Consider the following 26,593-nt stretch of genomic DNA (forward strand, 5'->3'; position numbering starts at 1 on the left):
TGTCTGAGAAGGTTGAAAACCTTATTGTCTTTCCAGGCCAAAGTTACTGCAAACAATGATAAGAATAGAACCTTCTCAGTCTACTACATCCCTAAAGTGACTGGAATGCACAAGGTAACTTCTTTTTCCTGTCAGAATCTAATGATATATATGTTTATCTAGATTTTAGAATGTTTTAGATAATGTGTTTCATCTGGGACAGGTGACTGTGCTGTTTGCTGGTCAGCACATCTTAAAAAGCCCTTTTGAGGTGAATGTGGACAAATCCCAAGGTGACTCCAGCAAAGTAACTGCTCAGGGTCCTGGCCTGGAGCCCTCTGGCAACATTGCAAACAAGACCACCTACTTTGAGATCTTCACCGCAGGTAGGAAAAGCTGATCAATCTATTAAAATTCTTTTTGAAAGATCAGGTTTAATTTACACTTTAGCCAACGTTATTACTCAGCTTGACTAGATCTTGGTCAGGGAACTACGTGTTCTGGAACCATATAGTATTATCTATAAATTGTAGCTTAGTCGCCATAAACGTTATATTTTGACAAGTAGGTTAAATGGACAGTCTACTTATTTTTTTTTAAAGATAATCCCTCTATCCATTCCCCAGTTTTGCATAACCAAAACTGTTAGACTTTTTACCTCTGATTAACTGTATCTAAGCCTCTGCAGGTTGCCCCTTATCTCAGTGCTTTTTTGCAAGCATTTTAGACAATTTAGTGCATGTTCTTGTATAACTATTCTCCACCGGAGTAAGCACAATGTTATATATATGGCACACATGAACTTGCACGGTCTGGCTGCTGTACAAGATTTAAAACGCAGTGAGATGACTATTTTTCGGGGCTTAGAAACAGGGTAACTTAGAGGTCATAAAGTATATTAAAGGGACACTCAGGTTAAATTAAATTTCATGATTCAGATACAACATGTAATTTTTAAACAACTTTCCAATTTACTTCCATTAAAAAAATGTGCACTGTCTTTTATATTTACAATTTGAGTCACCAGATCTACTGAGCATGTACAAGAATTCAGACTATACGTATATGCATTTGTGATTGGCTGATTGCTATCACATGGTACAAGGGGAGTGGAAATATACATAACTTTGAAATTTGTTATAAAAAATCTACTACTCATTTGAAGCTCAGACGTAGTGCTATTGCATTGTCTTATCTTGCATTTGTTGATTATGCAAATCTAATGTTGACTGGTCCTTTAATATAACAATGTTGGTTATGCAAAGCTGGGGAATGCATAGTAAAGATGTTACCTATCTTTAATAAACAATAAAAATAATAAAGTAGTCTGTCCCTTTTTTAAAGTATCTCTTTACTGTATAAAATTTGAGGTTCTAATGACAAATTTGATTGTAATCATGGTTTTTGTTAAAGGGACAGTATAAATATATTAAGTGCACAGTTTAGTAACTGAAGTACATTGGAAATTAGATACTTTTCATATGCACACTGAAGCACCAACTCATACTGCAAGAGTTCAGTGTATACATGAGTCTGTGATTGGCTGATGGTCGTCACATGATAGAGGGAGTAGATGTTGTTGCATTCTCGTTCTATATACTTGCTAAATATGCACTTCAACTGTTTGATGGTCTTTTTGAAACATAGCTACAATTATGTACTCTTCAGGTGCTGGTGTTGGAGAAGTGGAAGTAACGATTCTAGATCCTAACGGGAAAAAGGATACGGAGGTTCAGCTAGAAGATAAAGGCAGCAGCACTTACCGCTGTACCTACAAACCCACCTTGGAAGGAGTATATACAATCTACATAACCTTTGCTGGGATACCGATACCAAAGAGCCCCTACTCAGTAACCATTGGTCAAGGTGTGCTTCTTGCTAAAACTAATTCTATAGTTAGCTGAGACCTGTAATCTTACCTTGCTCATATAAAGAATGGCCCCTTTAAAAAAACAGTATACTATTTTTGTTTCCCTTTTCTGCTGGTATAACAATTCATTGGCAACAGAGTATAAAATGAGATCATCCATTTAGGTTTATTTTTTATATTAAATAGCTGGTTTTGTTCATTGACACCACATGCCATCAAAATGGGTTAAGCTTGCAGATCTTGTTATCTTTCTTTACACACAAATGCTTATCTGTGTTTACCAAACCACAATCTTTATAGAAAACAATTGGAAATGAACATTTTATTATCTTAGTAATTTCTTCTGATGGCTAGGTTTACACAAAGTTTCTATACTTGAATATAGGCTATAGAAAAGCGAAGTAGAGTTAGGGATATCATAAACAAAATTGGCTGTTTCAAATGCTGATATAAAGGTAAAGGGTATGTGTGTGTGTAAACTATTTAATACATACCAGTAGGCAAAATGGTTCATTGGGAACAAATTAAAGGGTATAACATTTTAGGGCAGACTGACCCTTTAAGGTGTCAGCTGGACAAGATTCATTTAGATTCTGCTATGAATTATGGCATGTGCATGTAAACTAAAATCAAGGCTTACATTTTTTGGCTACCAGAATCTTGATAAGCTAAACATATATATTTTTTTTAAACTATAATGGCCCCATTAAATGTATGTACACCTTTATGGTGTCTGGCATACCTGCTTGAATGATTATAGATTTCTGGTCCCTTTTCAACTTTGTAATTTGACATTTCTGTCTCTAATTCTGCTTATTTCACAATCTCTCTTGCTGGGGTTTTTTTCCCCTCTTGAATCATTTCTTCTGCTTTAAAATTGTATTGCAATTTTTTTCCTTACCCTTTCTCTCTCCTTCATGCTTCAATCTCTGGAAGATGGTCTGATCGCTGGATAATTGCTCTTTTTAGATTACCTCCCTCTTTAGCTGGGGAGTTCCGTGAGTTTACGGTACATTTGCATGTTTTATTTTGTGCAAAACTTTGAATTGCAGATCTCTTAAAGTAGCTTTACACTTAATGTTTAAATTAATATGAACAATGTCTGCTGGCAACATGTAAAACCTTTCTGAATAACCTTACAGCATTCATGGTGCAGTTTTTTTTAAAAGGTGTGATATGTTCTATAATTTTGAGTGATTTTGTAATAGCATGTGTATTTTGTTAACCTTAGGTTATGATTTTATGCATCTTTTAGTACCATAGCAGTAGTCCAAAAATGATATTCTAATTAGATTGTGTAATTTTAAGACTAGTCACCCTGCACTGGGTGTTTTTAAGCTCCTGTTCAGAGGTTAAATACAGACGTTCTACTTGGGACCCACAGAGGGCGCTGGTACCCAATTGAAAACTGAAGCTGATCAAATAGCGCTAGTCACATGACTGTTTAGCACTGCTGATTGGATCAGTGGCAGTTTCCACTTGTACTGTGTGTGTGTGTAACCCGTTTGCAGGAGTTAAGCACATTATTGCAGGGTCACTATTATTAGACATGCTCTAATCAATTAGAACGTCATTTTTAGACTATGAATTTTATGTTCAAAAACCTACTTTTATTTCACCCCTTACCTGAGTTTGATACTTGCATGCCATTTCCTTTTTGCATTTTGCTTAGGTTTTAATTTTGTTTTCTGATTTTGTTACTTAGCCTGTAATCCCACTGCATGTCGTGCCGTGGGTCGGGGCTTGCAGCCAAAGGGTGTTCGTGTAAAGGAGACTGCAGACTTTAAGGTCTATACCAAAGGGGCAGGAAGTGGAGAACTGAAAGTTGTGATCAAAGGACCAAGTGAGTGACATGGCGGCTTCTGCCTTTATTTTTTTGCTTTTAGAAAGATCATACAGGTGTGTTTTTATTTGAGATCACATGACTTTTTTTTAATCTTGATTAGTGTAGTGTCGTCCACAACTCCACAGGAGAAAGCACAATGTAATCAATATGGCCCACATGAACTAGCAGTCTCATCTTGTGATAAGAGGCTGTCTGTAGTGACTTAGAAAAAGGCAGCCATTTAGAGGTTTAAATGTTATAATAAAGTATATTAATATAACGAGAAGTTTATCTAATAGAATGTTTTTCACGCAGAGGGTACAGAAGAACGTGTTAAGCAAAAAGACTTGGGCGATGGAGTCTATGGATTTGAGTACTACCCAAGTGCCCCTGGAACTTACACTGTTACAATCACATGGGGAGGACAGAACATCCCCAGAAGGTAAGAACACAACAGTTTCTTTGTCTTGTGGTGTTTGGTTTTTTACCAAACATGCAGTTTTTATAATGTGTACATTTTATTTTAAGTCCATTTGAGGTAAAGGTTGGTACAGAATGTGGCCCCCAGAAAGTACGAGCATGGGGCCCTGGGCTGGAAGGAGGCGTTGTTGGAAAGTCTGCAGATTTCGTGGTAGAAGCCATTGGAGATGATGTAGGAACCCTAGGTAAGTACAAATGTACTCTTCATTAAACAGATTATAGCACATTATAAAATGTTCTTGCTTTTTCCTGTCTTGAAAGGGATATGCAACTCAAACTTTCATTATTCAGATAGAACATCATTTTAAACCACTTTCCAATTTACTTCTATCTAATTTTGCTTTGTTCTCTTGGTATCTTATGTTCAAAAGTAAACCTAGGCAGTCTCAGGAGGTGGGAGCTAGCTGCCAATTGGTGGCTGCACATATATATGCTTCTTATTGGCTTACCAGTGTATTCAGCTAGCTCCCAGTAGTGCATTACTGCTTCAATAAAGGATACCAAGAGAATGAAGCACATTTGCTAACAGAAGTAAATTGGAAAGTTGCTCAATGTTGTATCGGAGTCATGAAAGGTAGTTTGGGTTTCATGTCCCTTTTTTAAATTGTGTTGTATCATGTGTGGGACTGGTGTCTGCTTTCTATACAGGGTTTTCTGTAGAGGGTCCATCTCAGGCAAAGATAGAATGTGACGATAAAGGAGATGGATCATGTGATGTGCGTTACTGGCCCCTGGAAGCTGGCGAATATGCTGTACATGTGCTCTGCAACAATGAGGACATCAAACTGAGCCCTTTCATGGCAGAAATCAAACCAGCCCCAAAAGACTTCTACCCAGAAAAGGTAAATAGGTTCTGCTTATATAGTACCGGACCTAGACTCTTGCGCAATGAGCCAAGACGCTGTTTAATGGGAACAAATGTCAATGTATCTCAGAACCAGGGAAGATTAGAATTTATATAATGGCAATATACATGCAAAGGTGTGTTCCATATAAAGGGGGGGGGGGGGGGGTGCGGGGCAGTCTAGGTCTTGTAGAAATGTCTCGATCTGTGAATTGACTGACACATCCAGTCTGTAGAGACTTGGATACAAGGTAATCAGAGGTAAAAAGTGTATTAATATAAGTGTTGGTTATGCAAAACTGGGGAATGGGTAATAAAGGGATTATCTATCTTTTTAAACAATAACAATGTTGGTGTAGACTGTCCCTTTAATATGCAAGGTGTGTATTTGTTTTGGTAGTTAAAAAATGTGTTCATCGGAGCAACAGTTTCCCAATGTTTTGATATTAACATGGTGTCCTATTTGAAATGAAAAAAACATCTTGAACATTCAAGAGAAAATGCTTTATTACAAGATTTATATTAACTCTTGCAATTAACACCTTGTTTGCTGCAGTTGTTTTGCAGCTACTAAACTTCCCTCTCCCAAGTCTTACTTGGAGGAGCCAATCTTGACTTAATATTGGATAGACACCTAGCCGCTGTCATTTTGTTAGCAAAAGTTGCATTGTATGTTATGCATGCTGACATAGTAGTTGATTGAGGAACATCCTTAGTAATAAACTGTGGTTTTTCGGTTTTGACTTTTAATATAAAATTGTTTACTTGAATTGAATGTAGAAGAGCTCTTTAAAAAAAAATAAAAAAAATTGAGCTTCTAATTCAGTAAGCAATCAGTTCTAGACAAATTGGTTTAAAATTTAGTAGCCAGTCAGTAGTATTTGTATATAAATATATGGGAAACTAAAGATGGTATTTGTATATAAATATATGGGAAACTAAAGATGGTGAAATTCTTGGAGCCAGCGACTCCTGGGTTTGTCAAGCCTTGCATTACAGTAATAACTAAAAAAACTAATATAAAAAAAAATTGTCAGGGATGACTGAGTTTGCATCAAGCACCAGTCTGAGCAGACCTGGTTTGCCCATGGAAAAGTAACTTTTTACTAGAATAATTTAAAAAAAAATAAAAAAAATGAGGTTTCAGCTTTACTGTGTCCCTTTAACCAAACAAGCAATGATAACTGATATATTTCCTGTTTAAATGATCCTTATAAGGGAATTAATTACCAGACATGGTCGTCAGAGAGCCTCACATATCTGATCTGTGTAGATAAGTCTCATATCTTCAGATGTGCTGGGCACAGTACTCCGTTCATCAATCTTCTTAATAACAGATCTGTTTTAACAGGTCTGGTTTATGCCCATTTTAAAGGGTTATTGCATCAAACGTTAACCATGTTTATGTGCAAAAACATTTAGATTTTAAAAAAAATATTTTGATATAGAATATAAGAAAATATTTGTGTGCATAATAAACTGATCATTTGCTCATTGGCAACTCCCACAGTATACTGCTGGACAGCTTTTTTTTTTTTTTTTTTTTTTTTTTTTTTTTTTTTATTCAACAAACTTTATATAATCCTTGTGTATACATTCAAACCTATCACTCAATTTAACATCTCCCATACCCCACCAACACACAATTGGTTTTTCTGTTGCAGGTTAAAGCCTTTGGCCCTGGACTGGAAAAGAATGGATTAGCCATTAAAAAGCCGGCAGAGTTTACAGTTGATGCAAAACAAGGAGGAAAGGCGCCCCTCAACGTATCTGTGCAGGTGTGTGTCCTAAGGTAGCTTCTAAATGTCAGTTTGCTTTGTCCCAAAGGATTTCATTTATCTCCATTTTTGCAGGACGGTGAGGGAAATCCAGTAGAAGTAACCACAAAGGATAATGGGAATGGAACCTATAGCTGCAGTTATGTGCCAAAGAAACCCCTGAAACATACAGCATTGGTGTCTTGGGGAGGAGTCAACATCCCAAATAGTCCATTTAGGGTAAGTGTGGGACTTATGTAGTAAATTTTAATTTCATGTTTTAAAACTAACCTTTAAATGGATAGTAAAGTCAAAATAAAATTTCCATGATTTAGATACAGCATACAGGTTTGTTTGTTTTTTCTTTTAAACTTACCAGTTTACTTCTGTTTAATTTGCTTCATTCTTTGATTATCCTTTGAAAAGCATACTTAGGTAGGTTCAGGAGTAGCAATGCACTACTGGCAACTAGCTGCTGATTGGTGGCTGCACATAAGCCTCTTAGCTCATCCAATGTGTTCAGCTAGCTCCCAGCAGTGCACTGCTACTCCAACAAAGGATACCAAGAGAATAAAGCAAATTTACACTCCTTCCTCCCCCCCCTGCTTGCATTTGAAGTATTGTGATAAAAAGACAGAGGACAAAGGCGCCACATGTGTAGATCAATAAAGACCAAAAAATCCAGATATGGACAAACACAGGGTACTCACAAGTGAGATGGCACTCAGTTGTGCCGGTAGAGGCAGGCTGGTATTCTGCAGCAAACAAGCTGGCTGATGAAGTGGGATCCTCACCAGGACTTTGTCTCCCAATGACACTGGGTCGCTGGAGCTGGGAGAGAAATGCAGAGAGGAGGGCTATCTCGCCCTTTGGTTACTGGAAGGGAGTCTTTAACACCATCCACCAGGCTTGTAGATGGATAAAAGTATTTTATTAAAAAGGATAAAAACACCAAAGGTATAACAAATGTTACAGCTGGGTGTGTAAAGAATCTCACCAATAAAATAGAGTTTGGCAGCAACGTGTTTTTCGGGGGGCTCCCCGTTTCCTCAGGCTTGTATATGATTAAAGCCTGAGGAAACGGGGAACCCCACGAGAAACGTGTCGCTGCCAAACTCTGTATTTTATTGGGGAGATTCTTTACACACCCAGCTGTAACATTTGTTATACCTTTGGTATTTTTATCCTTTTTAATAAAAGACTTTTATCCATATACAAGCCTGGTGGATGGTGTTAAAGACTCCCTTCCAGTAACCCAAGGGCGAGATAGCCCTCCTCTCTGCATTTCTCTCCCAGCTCCAGTTCCAGCGACCCAGTGTCATTGGGAGACAAAGTCCTGGTGAGGATCCCACTTCATCAGCCAGCTGGTTTGCTGCAGAATACAAGCCTGCCTCTACCGGCACAACTGAGTGCCATCTCACTTGTGAGTACCCTGTGTTTGTCCATATCTGGATTTTTTGGTCTTTATTGATCTACACATGTGGCACCTTTGTCCTTCTCTGTCTTTATCACAGAAGTTCATCATCCCTTCGGGTGAAGTCAGAGAGCTGCCTATTACGCACATTGCCATCTTGAGGATTTATATTGGACTTTGATCACAATATCCAGAGACTGGTGATAATTTGTATCTACTTTGATCTACATTCACAATACATATCAAATATCTTTATTTTTCTTCCATTTGAAGGTTATATCTATATACATATTTATATATATATATATTATCTGTCATTTGTCTGCGTTTACTTGGTTTAGCGCCTCCTATAGGAGCTAAGTGGTTTTAGAGATTTCTTTCTCTTCTAGTCTTATAGACACGAACACTCCTTGTATATTAGATTGCATTTGAAGTATAACTATTTACAGAGCACTTACTCTGGTAACCTGAAAAAATTGAGGTAAAATATCTTTCCTTTTTTACATACATATCCAAGTGATATTCTAAATCACTTGAAAGTGATGCAATGTAAATTAGTTATTTACCTTTTTAAATTCAAGACTAAATAAAGCAAAATAAATGTATGATCTAGGTTTGGTCTTCATCAAGAGTTGCTTTTGGGGATTTATTTATTTTTTTTCTTAATATTGACGACTATTTTTTTTTGCTGAGGGCATGTGACCTTTTTACTAACCAAACACTTATTTATATCTTCAGATGAATGTTGGTGCCGGCAGCCACCCCAACAAAGTGAAAGTTTATGGTCCTGGTGTAGCAAAGACTGGATTGAAATCTCATGAGCCCACTTATTTTACTGTGGATTGTGCAGAGGCTGGACAAGGTGAGCGGTGTCAGACTTAAAAGCTGTGATTTGCAGAGTTGGCTGACAAAACAATGAAATGTTCCATAGAATGCCAATAAAATACTACTGAATTTTGTCCACACTAAATATTTGTAGCCACAGTTACTAAAATAACTTTGTGCTTTGACTTTTTATATTCTTCTCCAAGGCTCGACAAACCCAGGAGCCAGGAAGACACTGGCTCCTAACTTTTTAGATAATTCTCTATAAATCTATATACAAATGCCACTGTCTGGTTCCTAAAAGTGTGTGTGGCTCCCAAATTTGTCGTCCCCTGTTCTACTCCTATATATACTTACCCTGGCTTCTTTCTTATGAGTGTTGCTGAAGCCCATACTTTATTTTTTTTTTATTATAAACTTGTCAACCCCCAGTTCAGAACACTTTCTAAAGTGCCAACAGAATTTGGTGTCAATAAATGATACACTATTTTGCTGCAGCAATGCTTTTTAATACATGTTTTTTTGCACAGGTGATGTGAGCATTGGCATCAAATGTGCCCCTGGTGTTGTGGGTCCGGCTGAAGCTGATATTGATTTTGATATCATTCGCAATGACAATGACACATTCACTGTGAAATACACCCCCCCAGGAGCTGGGAGCTACACCATTATGGTCTTGTTTGCTAACCAGGTAACTATTTTGTTTCTGAAACTACATTTATTCCGAAACAATCCCAATGAACATTGCAAGTGACATCTATCAATACTTTAGACACTTTAAAGGGATATGAAACAGAAAAAAATGTATTTTGTGATTCAGAGAGCACAACCTTTAAAAATAAATATTTTTCCAATTTACTTATCGAATTTGCTTTGTTTCCATGATATTGTGTTGAAGATACCGAAGTAGGCATCTGGATCACATGTTCTGTCTGAATCGTGAAAGGAATGTTGGGTTTCATATCCCTTTAAGTCCCGAGCATTGTTCATATGTAATAGACTACTCTAAACATTGTTTACCCAAAAAACATAGTAAAATATATAAAGAACTATGACTTTGCCATGGAATGTCAGATTTTATATTAACCCCCTAACTGAATAATTTCATATCCATGAGTAGAGCTGTCTTAAGAAGACCACATTGTACAGGCTGTTTTATAACCCGCAGACTCCATCTTTAATATTAATTTAAGTATATACCATGACAAATGGGATCTAAATCTGTGTATTTTCTTTTTATAACCTCATAAACTCCAGCCTGGTTTTGTGCTAAACTGCTACTAATTACTAGATTTTTGTTCTAAAGTAATGTTAAGAATACATTTTTCTAATACTGAACAGGTAGCAGAAGAAGAAATTAATATTTTTTTTTTTCTTTGTAGGCCACTCCAATGAGTCCCATTCATATTAAGGTGGATCCGTCACATGATGCTAGTAAAGTTAAAGCAGATGGACCAGGGCTCAATAGAAGTGGTAAGTACTAGAATCGTAAAAGCCTCTAAATATTTATGAATGTGTAGATATGTAGACATGCAGAAATAAGTGTTTGTATATATCTACATACATCTGTTCTGCAGCAGTGCAAGTAAATTAAAGGGACGGTCTACACCTTAATCATAAAGTCTTAAGCTGCAAATACCCCCCCCCCCCCCGCACCCCTTTCTATACCGTGCAGCAGTAACCGTAAGTTATTTTAAAATATTGTTTCTGTCCTTTTTGAAATGACTGCCAGGCTCCACCCACTGATGACCTCACAATCTGGGCTTTTTTACTGTTCCTGCTGCGTGCTATAGAAAGGGTGCAGAAGGCTTTTTCAGCTTAATCTAAAGTAAGCCTTTAAGATGACTAAGGTGTAGACTGTCCCTGTTTAAGCATTGTATTTGAATCGTAAGCAATTCCTTCAGGTATCCCAACTTTATTTGATTACTTACAAACTGTATAAAAGCAGTGTTGGAGTTGCGTATTACTACTTTCCGGGTTTTTATAATAATTTATAAGAAAGTTTATAGGTAAGTGGAAGCTGTATTTACGCTACCTCCTGCAAAATGTTGGGCTAAAAATATCCGCCTTCCATAATTCTTAAGACTAAACAGTTGGCTGCGAGGTTAACACATGATTTTATTTCATGTTTCAGATAGCGCATGCAATTTTAAGCAACTTTCTAATGTACTCCTATTAATTTCTTTCACTTGCTATCTTTATTTGAAAAGCAATAATGTAAGCTTAGGAGCCAGCCCATTTTTCGTTCAGCACCTGGGTTGTGCTGGCTGATTGGTGGCTAAATGTAGCCACCAATCTGCAAGCACTCTCCAGGGTGCTTTAAAACATGGTCCGGTTCCTTAACCTAGATTCCTGCTTTTTTAAATAAAGATGGCTACATTTAGCCACCAATCGGCACGCACTATCCATGGTGCTGAATCAAACATGGTCGGGTTCCTTAACCTAGATTCCTGCTTTTTTAAATAAAGATGGCTACATTTAGCCACCAATCGGCACGCACTATCCATGGTGCTGAATCAAACATGGTCGGGTTCCTTAACCTAGATTCCTGCTTTTTTAAATAAAGATGGCAAGAGAATGAAATTGATAATAGGAGTAAATTAGAAAGTTGCTTACAATTACATGCACTATTTGAATCATTAAAGCAAAAATGTGGGTTTAGTATCCCTTTAACTTATGGGGGGGGGGGTGTTATGTTAGGTTACTTTAAACTAGAAAATACTTCATTCACATGGATCATCTTGATAAAGTTTACTGCACAATCCTATGATTAGGTGCCTATGATTTCCCCTCTGTGTTATGCTGTGTGTTTCTTCAATGGAATAAAGCTCCACTTTTTATATGGATCTGTGTGTGCTGCCTTTTTGCTTTTGTTTACTGTACTCCATTTTCCATTTCTCAAGCTTAAGGGTAATTTGAGAAAAAATTGTTGTTTAAAAAGATAATGCCTTTACTACCTATTCGCCAGCCTTGCACAAAAAAAATGTATAAATTAATATACTTTATAACTCTCTAAATTGCTGTCGGTTTCTAAGTCACTAAAGACAGCCCCTTGATCATGTTTTGTATTAGCTTTTCACAACAGGGGAGTGCTAGTTCATGTGAGCCATATAGATAAGATTGAGTGCACGCCTGTGGATTCTAACACAGCACAAATTGGCTTAAATGCAAGTCAATAGTCATGTGATCAGGGGGCTGTCAGAAGATGCTTAAATACAAGGTAATCAGAGTTACACAGATATAAGATCCCTTCCCCCCTCTTTTGGTAGTGATAACAAAACCTGCTTAGGTTTAACTCGGTCTCCATGTTTTAGAGAAATGCAACAAATTTTGTCTTGGAATTTCTCAATATTTTAACAATAGTTTTTTTTTTTTTTTTGTAGTGTGCTACTGATTTTAATGTGATCTTAAAGGGACAGTACACTGTAAAATTGTTTTTCCGTTAATGTATTTTAAATGACTTGTTATACCAACTGCAGAGTATAAAATATTTGAGATTCTATTTTCATGCATATTTGTGTATATGAAGTAGCTAATTATGTGCTTTGAAACCACAGCCTATTACAATGGGTTGAACTTAAAGGTGATATCAGATCTTATTATGCTATCACTTTGTGTACACACACTTGCTTCCTTATCTTTTATTTGGCTGGAACACCAAAGCTCAATACATAGAGAGAACAATGGAAAATTATCATTTTATTACTTAACTATCCTGCATCCCACTGAGTGTAATATCTCTTCTGCTGGCTGTGTATACTTGGGCTATTCAATAGCCTATACTCCAGTATTTGTTCAGTATAGGTGGCAATACCACAGGCTAAATCGGCTATTTCAAATGCTGAAATAGAAGTAAAGGAGCTACTAGTAACCAATTTAATACTCTAGCAGGTTAAAAGGATCATTGGGAATAATTTAAAGGGTGGAAATTTTTTGGGTGTACTGTCCCTTTAATTATTTGAATATTTAAGACCAGAGAGAATGGAGAACAGGACTGTATATAAAATCAGTTAATTGTAACTATAGCTTTAACAAAGAACATGTTGGATCTTTTCACCGTAGGTTAATGAACATTAGTGACTATTCATCAAATGGGTGGTCTGCTCTGACATCGTTGCTTGCTGCTTAACCATTCTGTAAATGTTTGTTAGTAATTGCAAAATAAAATTTGGCTTTCATTTTAATTTACAAGGTGTTGAAATTGGCAAGCCCACACATTTTACAGTCAACACAAAGGCAGCTGGCAAAGCGAAACTGGATGTTCAGTTTACTGGTCCGACCAAAGGAGAGGCTGTGCGTGATTTAGATATCATAGATAACCATGACAACTCCTATACCGTCAAGTACACACCAGTACAGCAGGTAACCTCTCCCCCCCTTAACCTGAATGGGTTGCTAACCCTTTCCTAGATATTCAGCAAAATACATCCCTTAAATGAACAGTGAAGTCTAAATAAAAATTGCATGCTCTATCTTAATCATGATGTTTAAACACAATTTTACTTAAATTTGCTTCATTCCTTTGGTATCCTTTGTTGAAAAGCATACCTTGGTACTCAGCTACATTTAGTGGGGCCTAGCTGCTGATTTGTGGATGCACATATGCCTCTTGTCATTGGTTCAGCTAGCTCCCAGTAGTGCATTGCTGCTCCTTAAACAAAGGATACTAAGAGAATGTAGGAAATTTGATAATAAAAGTATATTGGAAAGTTTTTCAGACGTGAGTGCTCAAGCTAAAAAGGAGGTTGGATTCATGCCCCTTTAACGTTAATGAAATTATATTGCAAACTTGTTTTTACTCTGAACCTTTTATTTTGGCCCCTTTCCCTGGTCTTGAAGTTTAAGTTGTGGATTTTCCAGTTCTGAGAATTTAGCAGGCTAACCCTGAAACATAATGTCCCAAACGTGCTTCAGCAGAGAGGATTCCAGATTAGCTGTCTGCAGTTTCATTCCCTGACTAACGTGAAAGGAGGTTATTTTCAGTCTTTGGCTCTATTCGGAGCCGCATATCCTCTTGCGCTAGTGAAACGCTAAGATCTCTGTCAAAACCAGATCTTGCAGTGTTTCACTTCCACAAGAGGATATTCGGCTCTGAAAAGTGCCGAATACGGAAAATAACCTCCTACTTCCACGTTCGGCTGGGAACAAAACTGCAGACTGCACCTATCTATTACACATTTCAAAACGAGTTTGCTAACAAAACGATCAAGGCTAGCTGTCTACTCGGGTAACAAATGTGAAGACTCCTCCCCATAAAGCAAGTGGTGGTTGGGGTGTAGCTTTTAAAAAACAATTGTAGCAAGCAAGGTGATAATGCAGTGTAAACTTTTTCAGACTATGTTAAAGGAACAGGAAACCCCATTTTTTTTTCTTTCGTGATTTTAATAGAACATACAATTTTAAATAACTTTCCAATGTATTTTTATTATCAAATTTGCTTCATTCTCTTGTTCTATTCTGATGACACCGCACTGTACTACAGACATCTAGCGGAACGCATCTAGTTAGCCAATCACAAGAGACCAATGTGTGTGCAGCTCTATATGAATCATGCAAGCTTAATTTTCCATTGCACCCAGATTATATAGAATTCTGTGCATTTAAGAGTTTTGGGGTTTTTTTAACCATTTTTAAATTGTTTCTAGAAACTGATTTGTTTTTTCTGTCTTAGGGTAACTTGGGTGTAAATGTGACCTATGGCGGTGACCATATTCCAAAGAGTCCTTTCCCAGTGAGCATTGCACAAACTTTGGATCTCAGTAAGATCAAGGTTTCTGGACTTGGAGATAGTAAGTGCACTCAATTTTAATTTTGTATATTAAAAAAAGTGTGTGTGTATATATGTGTATGTGTATATATGTATCTGTACACATTCAAATTCTTACTATAGGCATCTGTGTACTTTCTATTGCAGAGGTGGAGGTTGGCAAAGATCAAGAATTTACAGTGAAATCCAAAGGTGCTGGAGGCCAGGGCAAAGTTGCTGCCAAAATCACTGGCCCGTCTAACAAGCTAGTTCCCACCAAAGTGGAACAAGGATTGAGCCCAGATAACAGCACTGTTAAATTTATCCCCCGGGATGAAGGCCCATATGAGGTGGAAGTGACCTATGATGGGGTCCCAGTTCCAGGAAGTCCATTTCCTGTGGAAGGTGTTCCCCCAACCAACCCCTCAAAGGTACAGATCTCTTGCTCACTTGTAGAAAGGTAGCTCCTCTTATAGCAAGCTTTAAATAAACAGGACTTGTTTTTTTTCTCACCCTATGAAATCAATGTTTGAGTACGCAAACTTTTTTTTTTTTTGGATATGTATTGATACAGGTTTTAAAATGTTGCTATGAAACGGACCTAAAAAAACTTTCATGATTCTGAGTGCCATTATATGGACATGAAACACAATGTCTTTCGTGATTAAGAGCATATAGTTTTCCAGTTTACCTTGGCTTCATTCTCTTGGTATCCTTGGTTGCGTTAGCAGCACTGTACTTCTGGGAGCTAGCTGATTACATCTAGTGAACCAGTAACTGGCATAAATGTTAAGACACCAATCAGCAGCTAGATCCTAGCACTGCATTGCTGCTTCTGAGTCTATGTAAGATTTTCAACATAGGATTCCAAGAGAACAAAGCAAAATAGATAATCTAAGTAAATTTAGAAAGTTTATTTAAAATAACATGCTCTGAATCATGAAATCCTTTTTTGACATTACTGTGCCTTAAAAAAAACTTTCCAGTTCATTAAGTTTTCTTAACTTGTGCCCTTTTGGAGGGCATACTTAAGTAGGCTCATGGGCGTGCACTATGGCAGCAGTGTTTCTAACAATGTTTATGGACGTGCACGTTTTTTGAGCCTACCTTTGGATACCCTTTAAAAAATACTATAGAGAGAACCAAGAAAAAATATTTAAGTGTATTTAATTGCATGTTCTGCCTAAATTAAAGGTTCGTGATTACAATTTCAAATGTCACTTTTGATTTTAATACTAAATTAATTTATTCTCCAGGTTAAAGCTTATGGTCCTGGTCTTAAAGGTGGTAACGTTGGTGCTCTAGCTCCCTTCTCCATCGACACCAAAGGAGCAGGACTTGGAGGTCTTGGTTTGACTGTTGAAGGTCCTTGTGAAGCCAAGATAGAATGTCTGGACAATGGCGATGGCACCTGTTCTGTCAACTACTTACCCACAGAACCTGGAGATTACAATATTAATATTCTTTTTGCTGACACTCACATTCCTGGCTCTCCTTTCAAATCAAAAATTGAGTCAGGCTTTGATCCTTCAAAAGTTACCTGCTCTGGTCCAGGACTAGAACATGCCCAAGTTGGTGAAGCTGGCAAGTTTGACGTGGACTGCTCCAATGCCGGCACTGCTGAACTGACAATTGAAATTATATCCGACAATGGCATGCAGGCCGAGGTACATATTCAGGATAACGGAAATGGAACGTATACGATCACTTATATCCCGTTGTATCCAGGAGTTTACACCATTACAATAAAGTATGGAGGGGAGATGATACCCAACTTCCCCAGCAAATTACAAGTCAAACCAGCCATTGATACCACTGGAGTAAAAGTGTATGGACCTGGAGTGGAGGGTAAAGGTACGTGCATGTAATTGACATGTATATTTTATTGCGATTTTATGTTTTGTGGCATGATGATTGATTTTAGCTCTGTGTCCTTTCAGGAGTTTTCAGAGAAGCTACTACAGAATTCAATGTGGATGCAAGGGCAGTCTCTAAAGCAGGAGGACCATACATAAAGACTAGGGTTTCAAATCCATCTGGCAATTTGACTGATGCCTATGTGCAGGACAATGGAGATGGCACCTATAAAGTGGAATATACTCCTTATGAGGAAGGTGTGTGCTAAAATTGAGCTTTGCTTTCCAAGGGAAACCTTTCTAGTAGAGTTGCACCGATACCATTTTTTTAAGACCGATACTTGTTTTCAAATACTCGCCGATACCAATTACCGATACTTTTTTTAATCATGGGGAACAACACTATGGGCTGGATTTCATTTGACTGGAAAGCTTTACCAATGATCCCATTACATGTCCTACTACATTAAAGTCTATGGAATTGGAAATGTGAACATAGCATTGGTAAAGCTTACCAATTAAATGTAATCTAAATCTAGTCCTATAATTTCAGGTTAAGTGTTCATTGGAATTAACTTAATTTGTCCTATGAGTACTCTTCTGCAATTATATAATCTAAGGCTATGGATGTTCCTCAGAGTACAGTATGTTTTGAACATAATTGTGCAAGATGAGAACTGTTTTTGCTATCAGTAAGGAGGTTCGACTCTAAGTTGAACAGTCTTTCACTTTCCACGCTACTGCATGGGGCAGAAAGATACTTTTGGGCCATTTTATCCAGTGCTAGAAATCTCAGTTTATTAACTGCCCAGTACTTCAGGGGTTTGTCTGAACGAGGTACAGTGATCTCTCCTACAAAAATACAAATAACAATTTGTATTGGCAGAACAATAGTAAACAATTTCTAGTTTAGTCTCCACTCCAGCTTAAAATGAAATGTGAACATGCAGTTTGAAAAAACGTCACAAGATAGCATATGGGTAGGAAGTGGAGGTATCGGTTTAAGTATCGGTGCATTTACACAAATACAAGTACTCATGCAAATACTTGGTATCGTTACCGATACTAGTATCGGTATCGGTGCAACCCTACTTTCTAGCATGCCATTAATGCTACTAGGATTCAGTTAAAAGGACAGGATACCCAAATGTTGAAGCACTTGAAAGCAATGCAGCATAGCTCTAAAAAGCAGACTAGAAACTCATCTGAACATCTCTATTTAAAGATATTTACTTTAAAACTTGAGTATTTACACCACACTGTAAAGAGATTTCAAGCAGCCAATCAGAATGCTAGTCCCGGGACTTGCAGTGGAGTGTGCATCTGGCATGTGCAGGCACAGTCATGTTATTTTCCTATTTAGTTTAACGAAGTTTACTATGAAATCTATTGATTACGGATGCATGACCTCAGCACTGTCGATAGACTATTGTTGGGTTTTTTTCCCTCACAACTTGCAGTTAAAATAGAATTGTTCACAGCACCCTTACTCTGGTGAGCTGAAGAAATTTTAAGGATAAATATCTCCTTTTTATCTAGAGATGTTCAGGTGATATTTTAATGTCTGCTTTTTTTAGTTATGCTGCATCACTTTCAAGTAATTTAGCATATTGGTATTGATTTACAAAAAGATTACTGGTAACTTCCATGACAATAAAAGGTGTTTTCATGGTTTGTATATGAGGCAATAATGCCCTATTGCTGTGACACTGGGTCATAAGAAAATGGTGGTTTAATTAGTAGGTGACAGTTTTGCGCACAGCTTCATTTATCTGCCCTTTCTCACCTATACTTTGACAGATAAGCCATTAATAGGACAGAGCTTTTCTTTGTAGTTTGGACGAGGCAGACCAATTGCAAAGAAATATATATATTTTTAAATTTGTTCCACTCAGGGATCCATACTGTTGATGTTTCTTATGATGGAAGCCCCACACCAAACAGTCCATTCAGGGTTCCAGTGACAGAAGGCTGTGACCCAACCAGAGTCAGAGTACATGGTCCTGGGATCCAAAGCGGAACCACAAACAAACCCAACAAATTTACAGTGGAGACAAGGTGACTACATCTAACTTGTAGCTATTAAAATCCCATTTAGGAGTTAAATGCTCAAATTTGTGATCTAAGGTATATGCTTACCCGTGTTCTTGTGTTCTCTTTCATCCTTTAGAGGATCTGGCTCTGGTGGTTTGGGTTTGGCTGTTGAGGGTCCATCAGAAGCAAAGATCTCTTGCACGGATAACAAAGATGGCAGCTGTTCTGTGGAATATATCCCATATGAGCCTGGCACATACAATGTAAACATCACATATGGTGGACAGCAGGTTCCAGGTGAGATTGTTCTGCCGATTTATTTAAGACTTCACATACTAAAATTACAATCTATTGCCTTCTACTTTTGAAAGGTTCATAAAGTAAATAGTAAAACTTGCCAGTGTTAGAACACTTTAAGGGGCATTAAATACAATTTGTAAGCTACATAGCAATGTACCTTTGTATCTGAGGATTATGCAATGAAGAATGCAGCTTTTTTTTTTGTCTAAGCATATTTTTCTTTTCACTCGTTTCCTTGTCCTGTAGAACAAGAGAACCCTTGCTAACCAATCACAAACTAATATGCAGATATATCATGAACTGTTTGCACATGTGCAGTTAATGAAACTCCTATTACCTTAAGGAGATTTAGCACTGATTCAGCTTGCATTTAGGTCTTAACAGATCTTTTTCAAGGGTACAACATCTCCAAATATCTGTTCCGGGTCAGTCTGTGCTCAGAATTAAGGCAGCCGCTCGTCCTATTTGGCTCTTTTCTGAGCCCTATTCTGGCGAAAGTGCAACGCACGAATATCTGTGCAAATCCAGATCTTAGTGTTTTGTAATCTCACTAGAATAACTGACTCTGAAAGAGCCAAACGGCATGAGCGGCCACCTATCGCATTTTGGATGCTTCCGAATGCTCACTTAGCTTTCAGGTTACAAGCCGGCCTCAATTTAAAATTCCTATTTTCTAACCAAAATTACAATTCTTTGGTTAAATCGCATTTAAGTAGGGTAATGACATTTTGGTAAGTTTGTGCCATTGAATACAGTTTTGATAAAGCTGTAGACTTGAACATGCATTAATGTAATGAAATGTTATTACTTATAATATTAGCGGTTATTTAAAATACTTATCAGACATATAAACAGGGTTGTCAGCTGTTGGTGCGTCTTGGTAATGGGTCTGTTTTTGGAGACTAATAGACATGCTTGTTCTTTTACTTGGATATACTTAAAATCTGGTCAGTGTGTAGGTGTCCCCGCTTCAGCACAAATTTTTTTTTTTTTTTTATTTCAATTTTTTTTTTTTGCTTTCCGCCAGCTTGCTACGCAGCTTAGTGGGAACAAACTATTCCCATTGGCGGCTTTGATGGCACATTGGCTCGTGACTGCACATGTAGTCTCCTCAATCTGCTTGTGACTGCATGTGTAGTCAGTGAGTGGGATTGCTGCATGATGATGAAATGCGAGTGTCTAATATTCCACCAAATGTTCAGAAACTGTTCATCCCATCAACCTCATATATCCCATTAACATAGCAAGTAGTTATTGGTGTTAAACATTGTTTTTAAGTCTTGCACATTCATACTGTTGCTTGTAAATACATTTTGTTATATAATGTATGTCTGTATCTCTTAAAACAAGTTAGTTTAACCTCCTGTTTGCTAGTACAACTGAATTACTATCGTGAAATGATGGTCTAAAAAGTGTCACCAACATGAAGTTTGGAAAGCTCTGACTTGGATGGTCTCCTCTCAGGGATAGTTAAATTACAATGTAGTCTATCTGTTGCTTTAAACATTTTGGTTGCAGATCTACAAAAAATAGTGTAGTGGGAAGTGACTACACCAAATAGTAATTTAATGGTCTTTGATATCCAAATGCTCAGGTCTGAGTCGAAACAAAATGTGGTTTATTCAAATCTATAAAATGGATTATCACATTTTAGTGACATAAGAACATGCCCATATCATTTTTCACTCTTCTTTCTGGCTTTCTATTCTTTCTTGGGAGGGTGAGAGTCAATTAATTCACATGTGAGAAATATTTCCTGACACAGGAGAAGACTAAATATCCCCTACGTTGCAGAGCTTTGCTCCACCCGCATCTCTCAACACTCCTCTGAGATCCTCACTTATGTTTGCCGTCCGCAATGTGTAAGTGAAACTTTGAGAACCCCTAGGCAAGGTGAAGACAAACTGATCTAAGGTCCATTTTCTCCCTCTATCTAGTGGACAGAGGGGTGGGCAGGAATTAAGCAGGACAGTGTGAGAAATCTCCCTTTGTGGAGAGGTCATGGGCCTTCAGGAGAAATGCAAATATCTGCCAATCCCCTGGTCTATAGTGTTCTGCTCCTTTCTAGAACCTGGGATCTGTGCTTGCAACTCTTTGGATGGGCCTTCTATTGAATGCAGTCTGTAGCTGCCACGAGGAAGGTGTTGCAAGTAGAATATTTACATTTGACAGCGCTCTGGTTATTTACAGAATATTGGCATACACTGTTAAAGTGAAGGTAAGCTTTCCTGGGTTGCGATCTTCAATAATACTTTGTTCAATAATAGGACTTTCATTCATCATTTCTTCCCAACTTATCTTTAAATAAATTTATCGCCGCTATTTTATTGACACTAGCCGAATTCAAACAGTTTGTGGGTTTTTTTTTAGATGTGGGTTACTTTTTTTTTAGATACCCAATTGAAACTGGCCGTTAGGCGGCCATCAAGCAATGTCATCTGCCTATTCTACAGTGCATGCGCAACTTTTTTCCACCTTCGATTAGGAGCGCGCGCCCTTTTGTCGCGCATGCACATTTGTTTTTCCAGGGAGTAACGCTTGTACGTCGTCGGCATAGACTGCGTGTTGGAGACGGATATCGCTGAGAATCGCATGCGCAGTAGAGTTAGGAATCTGGGATTTGCTCATGCGCAATACAAAAGATCATTGTGAATGTGCATTTGAGCTACGTATAGAGTGGATGGGACCGCTCTATACGTCAACACACACAAATCTAGGAAGTAGCAGATGTGCGGAGTTAGTGTGGCAACGGTAGGAAAAAATATATAAAAAATTGAGCAATAATAATTGACAAAACTTAGCAATATTGATAAATTAAGGTTAAAGAATGTATATACGTGTTCAAAAGGGACTGACTTTAACTTCACTTTAACGTGGCCCTTAGGGTGTAGAAGACTAATTTAGGCATTTTAGCAAGATTTAAGTAATTTTGTTTTATAAATATGCATTCTGTCACTCTAGTAAGTCATGGTACTGATACCAAGGGATATGTTTTCATTGTAAAAGGAAAAAAAAAATTAGTAGTGGGTTAATCTAAGTAACCAGTGTTTCCATCAGGGGGAATGGTTATTATATCAGGAGGTTTTGGAGATTGAAGACACTTTTGGAAGGCAAGAGATCGGATGACCTCTCAATTGAACAATATTCTATTATGCCAGATGCTGGGAACCTCAGGCGATTCTGGTGGATTACTTAGTGACTCCTTGGTGGTTCAAGATTTTCTTTTTTTTTTTTTCTTTTTTTTTTTGCTATTCCCTAGTGTAAGACGGAGTCTAGCAGGAATGGGCATCCGATTCAGACCTTAGCTTTGAATGCCTGGCGGAATGAAGACCTGATTTTGGCTGGGAAATGCTGTTCAATGTTGAGACCTTGATAGTGAAGAAGCCCTTTCCCATGTGTATTTATCTGGCTTAGTGGGCAACTAAGAATATTCATTTATAATCCTAGGCAGTTTCTACAAACCGTATCAAATAGAAGAGGTTGTGGTGTCTGTGTCCAGTTCATAAGAATTCTAAGGAGCGTCTCCTTAGATGCCATTTGAGCTTAAGTTTATCTTGGGATATCTGTAGACTTAAGACTTCTACCTCCTTTATATTTTTTTTTCACTTTTCTGGACTCGGCAAAGGCTACTTTCTTAAGCCTTTCTAAATAATAATGCTTCTCTTGACCAGATTTGTAAATCTGATACCTGGTTCTCATACTTTTTAAATATTTATTCCATGGATGAGGTAGCCTTTTGCATACAATTAATCTCATCCTTAATGTCTTAGCCCATTCTTATTCCTGTGATCTCATGAATTTCAATGCTTGGATTTTCAGATTCCACATGTGGTAATTTATGGATTCTTACCATCATATGAAAGGATACCTAAATTATCCTTGATAAAATCATCTTTCTTTTTAAAGATACGATGAGTCCACGGATTTCATCCTTGTGGGATTATGCCTCCTGGTCAGCAGGAGGAGGCAAAGAGCACCACAGCAGAGCTGTATATATAGCTCCTCCCTTCCCTCCCATCCCAGTCATTCTCTTTGCCTGTGTTAGTGATAGGAAGAGGTAAAGTGAGGTGCTAGTTTAGATTCTTCAATCAAGAGTTTATTATTTTTAAAATAGTGCCAAAGTGGGCTACTTTGTTCTGGGGTGTAGCCTAGACCAGATCAGTCTCTACAATAGAGCATTTGGTGGCTTTAGAGCAATGGGAACTTGTGGGACAATTCTCACTGTGCCTCCCATATATTAATGCTGCCCTGCCTTTGGAAAACCTGAGAGATTCTAACTCAGGACTTTCTCTTCATTCTCAGGTCCATGGGAGGGATATGACCTCTTACACCTGGAGCCTGCCTTGCTGCCAGGCAGAAGATGAGGTAAGTGCTGACTTTGTTTCTGAGGTACAAGAAGTCTCAGAAAAAGATTAAGCACTTTTTTTTTTTGACACAGACCTCATCACATTGGGGCTCCTTCTATGGGTTAACATTGATGCAGTTCTAATGGTTCTAGGGGACTCTGGGCAGTTTTTGGATGCTGGCACTGGGGACATGTGACTTGTCTCCCCCGGCGGTTTTATAAAGTAGCCGACTGGGAGGGTTTATTCTGTCTGCCTTTTATATTGTGCAAAGCTCAGTGTTGCGACAGAGTTCAGGGCTGGAAATATGGGCTATGCAGCTTCCTAGACATAGGTGCAGGGAGATAAGCAACCTGTTATTTTGCCTCTGGTTGTTTAGATTAATGACGACCGGGAGAGGATTGTTAATACCGCCTGACTTATGTACAACTCAGTGTGAAGGTGTTTAATGGGCTAAGCAGCTTCCTAGACATGAGGGGAAAAGGAGCTACGCAGCTTGTTTTGATCCCGGTCGTTTAGCCCAATAATGGCGACCGCAAGTGGATTGTTGAAACGCCCATGAGGGGCGGAGCTTGCTTGGCGCCATTTTAATGGCGCAGCACTTATTTGGTGCTTCCGATTTTCAGACAGCAGGTTTTTTAGAGCCTTTTAGTTCTGTTTAAGTTCCTTCTCCTCTTAGTTTCCGGTAGAGGGGGCTGGATATACAGTGTTGTGCTTAGTTAGCGCTATGGCTGTTAGACTCTTAAACAGAAGGTCTAACTGGTCCTTTAGAGAACTCCGGCAGTGTTCTGGGGTTCACAAGATGTTTCACCAGTAAGTCTTCATATATAAAATTTAGATATTCAGACATAAGTCAGTTTGTTTCAAAAAGACCCTACAGTGCAGGGTTCTCTGTTTACATGTTTCCACTACTGTTATTTATCGAGAACACTGCAGGAGACTGTTTTCTTAGCATAGGTCTGAAGCACACAAGATTTACTTTAAAGAGACACTAACATCTTTTCGTGTGTCAATTTTTATTAGTAATACTCCTAAAGCAATTGGGGTTTAGGAGTCCGTTGACATTGGTCAGTACATGCCACAAATTTCTCATAATGTCCAAAAAGTGCTTTTTTTCTGGCCCACATGAAGTGCTCTGCGGTTCTTTGCACTCTTCATATGAAAATGTTGCACAAGACATGCTTGCTTTACGGTACATAGCGTTGTCTATTAACAGCAAGATTGCCATGCTAATTAGATTGTTTCTGACAGAAAAAAGCTAATTTTTTTCTTTTAATAAAAACAAAACTTAAGTGTCTAACGCTTTTTTTTTTAAACCTCCTTTTAAGGCGTTTGCTATTTGGGCGAATGTTGACAGTGTCACTTTATGCCAACAAACAGATAGTGTCCACAAAATGTTAGGGCACACATGCAGTACCCTGCGCTTCCTCTCATGCTACGTCCGGAGTTTTTCTTTGCATATCGTGCATTCCCTATACTTAAAGAGCTGTTTTCCATAACCGACTTAGCTAAGAGGCTGGGCAGACGTTATTTAAGGTGAAGGGAGTAGTTTCCAGTCTACGAAGAAAACTACTTTTTTATTAGAAAATAGCTGGATTTTTAAAAGGTTATAGGGATGAAGGTTGGAAAACAGCAGATGGCTCAGCACAAGGCACTGTGGCTGAGCTCTGTAGCAGCCCAAGGGTTGCAGGTTCGATCTCCGGAGAGGTCCATTCAGCCTCTCATCCTTCCAAGGTCGATTGAATTGAGCAGTGCCTTGAGACCCTTGCGGGTGATTATTCGTGCTTTACCCACCTCATACAATGGCATCCATCTGTGTCTGATACTATTATGTCAAACTCCCCTGAATCAGATTCTGTATAGGATAAAGGCTTTCAATGGCTATTTCCTTTATTTCAAATTCTTGCATTGAGGTTATCAAAATGGGATAGGTTTCAGATTTCTCTGTCCCAGCTCGCTGAGCCTTGGGGTTAGAGTCTTCTTATACAGATGTATGTTCAGAGTCAAGAATTTTAATGATTTGTTCCTAGAAGGCCTTGTTGAAACTTGACATGATGGAGATTTCTTTTGAAATTTTAAGAGAATTTAAAAATAGAGTTTCAGGGATTCAAGGTGGACAGGTGTCTGCTTTTAAGATTCTCTGCAGTCCAGCTACAAAAGGAGGCATTCTTACATTGTGTAGGAGACCTCTCTTCCATGGGAGTAATTTGTCATGTTTCAATACAGGGGCAGGGTTTTTACTTAAATCTGTTTGTAGTTCCCAAAAAGGAGGGAACTTTCAAACCTATCTTAAGACCTCAAGAGTCTATACAAGTTTCTTGGAGTTCCATTTTTTAGGATGGCACTTAGTCGTACCATCCTTCCACTGATACAGGAGGGTCAATTTATGACAGTGGATCTAATGGATGCATATCTGTATGTTTCTATCCACAGAGATCATCACAAGTTCCTGAGGTTTGCCTTTCTGGACAAACAGTTTCAGTAAGTGGCTCTTCCTTTCGGTCTGGCCTCGGCACCCAGAATTTCTACAGGGGTTCTGGGGTCTCTGCTGGCGGTTCTAAGACCGCAGGGCATTTCAGTGGTGCCTTATCTGGATGATATCCTAATCCGGGCGTCCGCTTGTCTACAAATAAGGTTCCATACCGACACTGTGCTATCCTTCCTGAGAACTCACGGGTGGAAGGTAAATCTGAGAGTTCTTTCATTCCGAAGACAAGGGTACCCTTCTTGGGAACTCTAATCGTCTCTATATCCATGAGAATTTTTCTGACAAAGGTCAGAAAGTCAAAGATTCTGAATACATGTCGAGCCCTTCAGTCCACTACTCATTCGTCCATGACTCGGTGCATGGAGGTTTTTTTCGGATTGATTGTGGCGGCAATGGACATTTGGTTTGCTCGGTTTCACATCAGGCCTCTGCAGCTAAGCATGCTCAGGCAGTGGAATGGAAATTATACAGATTTGTCTCCTCGAATAACCCTACAACAGGAGACGAGGGACTATCTTCAAGGGTGGTTGTCTCTGGATCATCTATCCCAGAGCATGTTTTTGCAGTCTTTCCTGGGTGATTGTGACAGCAGACACCAGCCTTTTGGGATGGGGAGCTGTCTGGGCGCTTTAAAGTGCTCTGAATTAGAGCAACAGCTTTAACCTTTGACAACTCAGGTTTGATTCCCGTTAAGGGAAATACATATACAGAGTTTTTCCTTCCCATCAACATCCAAGAACTGAGGGCAATCTTTAATGCCCTTTAGGCCTGACCTCAGTTGGCTTCGGCCCTATTCATCAGGCCCATTATTGTCAGCGATCCACATTCCAGG

The 26,593-nt window shown here is 38.4% G+C and overlaps 1 protein-coding gene across 4 annotated transcripts in view; it reads left to right on the top strand.

The window, feature by feature from the left end:
- The window catches only part of FLNA (filamin A), a 186,389-nt gene that overhangs the window by 96,820 nt on the left and 62,976 nt on the right, over positions 1 to 26,593 (top strand). For all 4 annotated transcript variants that reach the window (XM_053695964.1, XM_053695961.1, XM_053695963.1 and 1 more), the window contains exons 7-25: positions 37 to 114; positions 203 to 365; positions 1,648 to 1,845; positions 3,555 to 3,692; positions 3,990 to 4,116; positions 4,203 to 4,339; positions 4,803 to 4,996; positions 6,663 to 6,776; positions 6,852 to 6,995; positions 8,908 to 9,031; positions 9,525 to 9,685; positions 10,377 to 10,467; positions 13,187 to 13,356; positions 14,666 to 14,783; positions 14,909 to 15,171; positions 15,997 to 16,594; positions 16,681 to 16,854; positions 18,492 to 18,654; positions 18,767 to 18,927. In XM_053695964.1, coding sequence (XP_053551939.1) covers positions 37 to 114; positions 203 to 365; positions 1,648 to 1,845; positions 3,555 to 3,692; positions 3,990 to 4,116; positions 4,203 to 4,339; positions 4,803 to 4,996; positions 6,663 to 6,776; positions 6,852 to 6,995; positions 8,908 to 9,031; positions 9,525 to 9,685; positions 10,377 to 10,467; positions 13,187 to 13,356; positions 14,666 to 14,783; positions 14,909 to 15,171; positions 15,997 to 16,594; positions 16,681 to 16,854; positions 18,492 to 18,654; positions 18,767 to 18,927 — 3,316 coding nt within the window. The remainder of the gene's footprint in view (positions 1 to 36; positions 115 to 202; positions 366 to 1,647; positions 1,846 to 3,554; positions 3,693 to 3,989; positions 4,117 to 4,202; positions 4,340 to 4,802; positions 4,997 to 6,662; positions 6,777 to 6,851; positions 6,996 to 8,907; positions 9,032 to 9,524; positions 9,686 to 10,376; positions 10,468 to 13,186; positions 13,357 to 14,665; positions 14,784 to 14,908; positions 15,172 to 15,996; positions 16,595 to 16,680; positions 16,855 to 18,491; positions 18,655 to 18,766; positions 18,928 to 26,593) is intronic.

Source organism: Bombina bombina, chromosome 12 (assembly GCF_027579735.1).
Source record: "Bombina bombina isolate aBomBom1 chromosome 12, aBomBom1.pri, whole genome shotgun sequence".
NCBI classification, from domain to species: domain Eukaryota; kingdom Metazoa; phylum Chordata; class Amphibia; order Anura; family Bombinatoridae; genus Bombina; species Bombina bombina.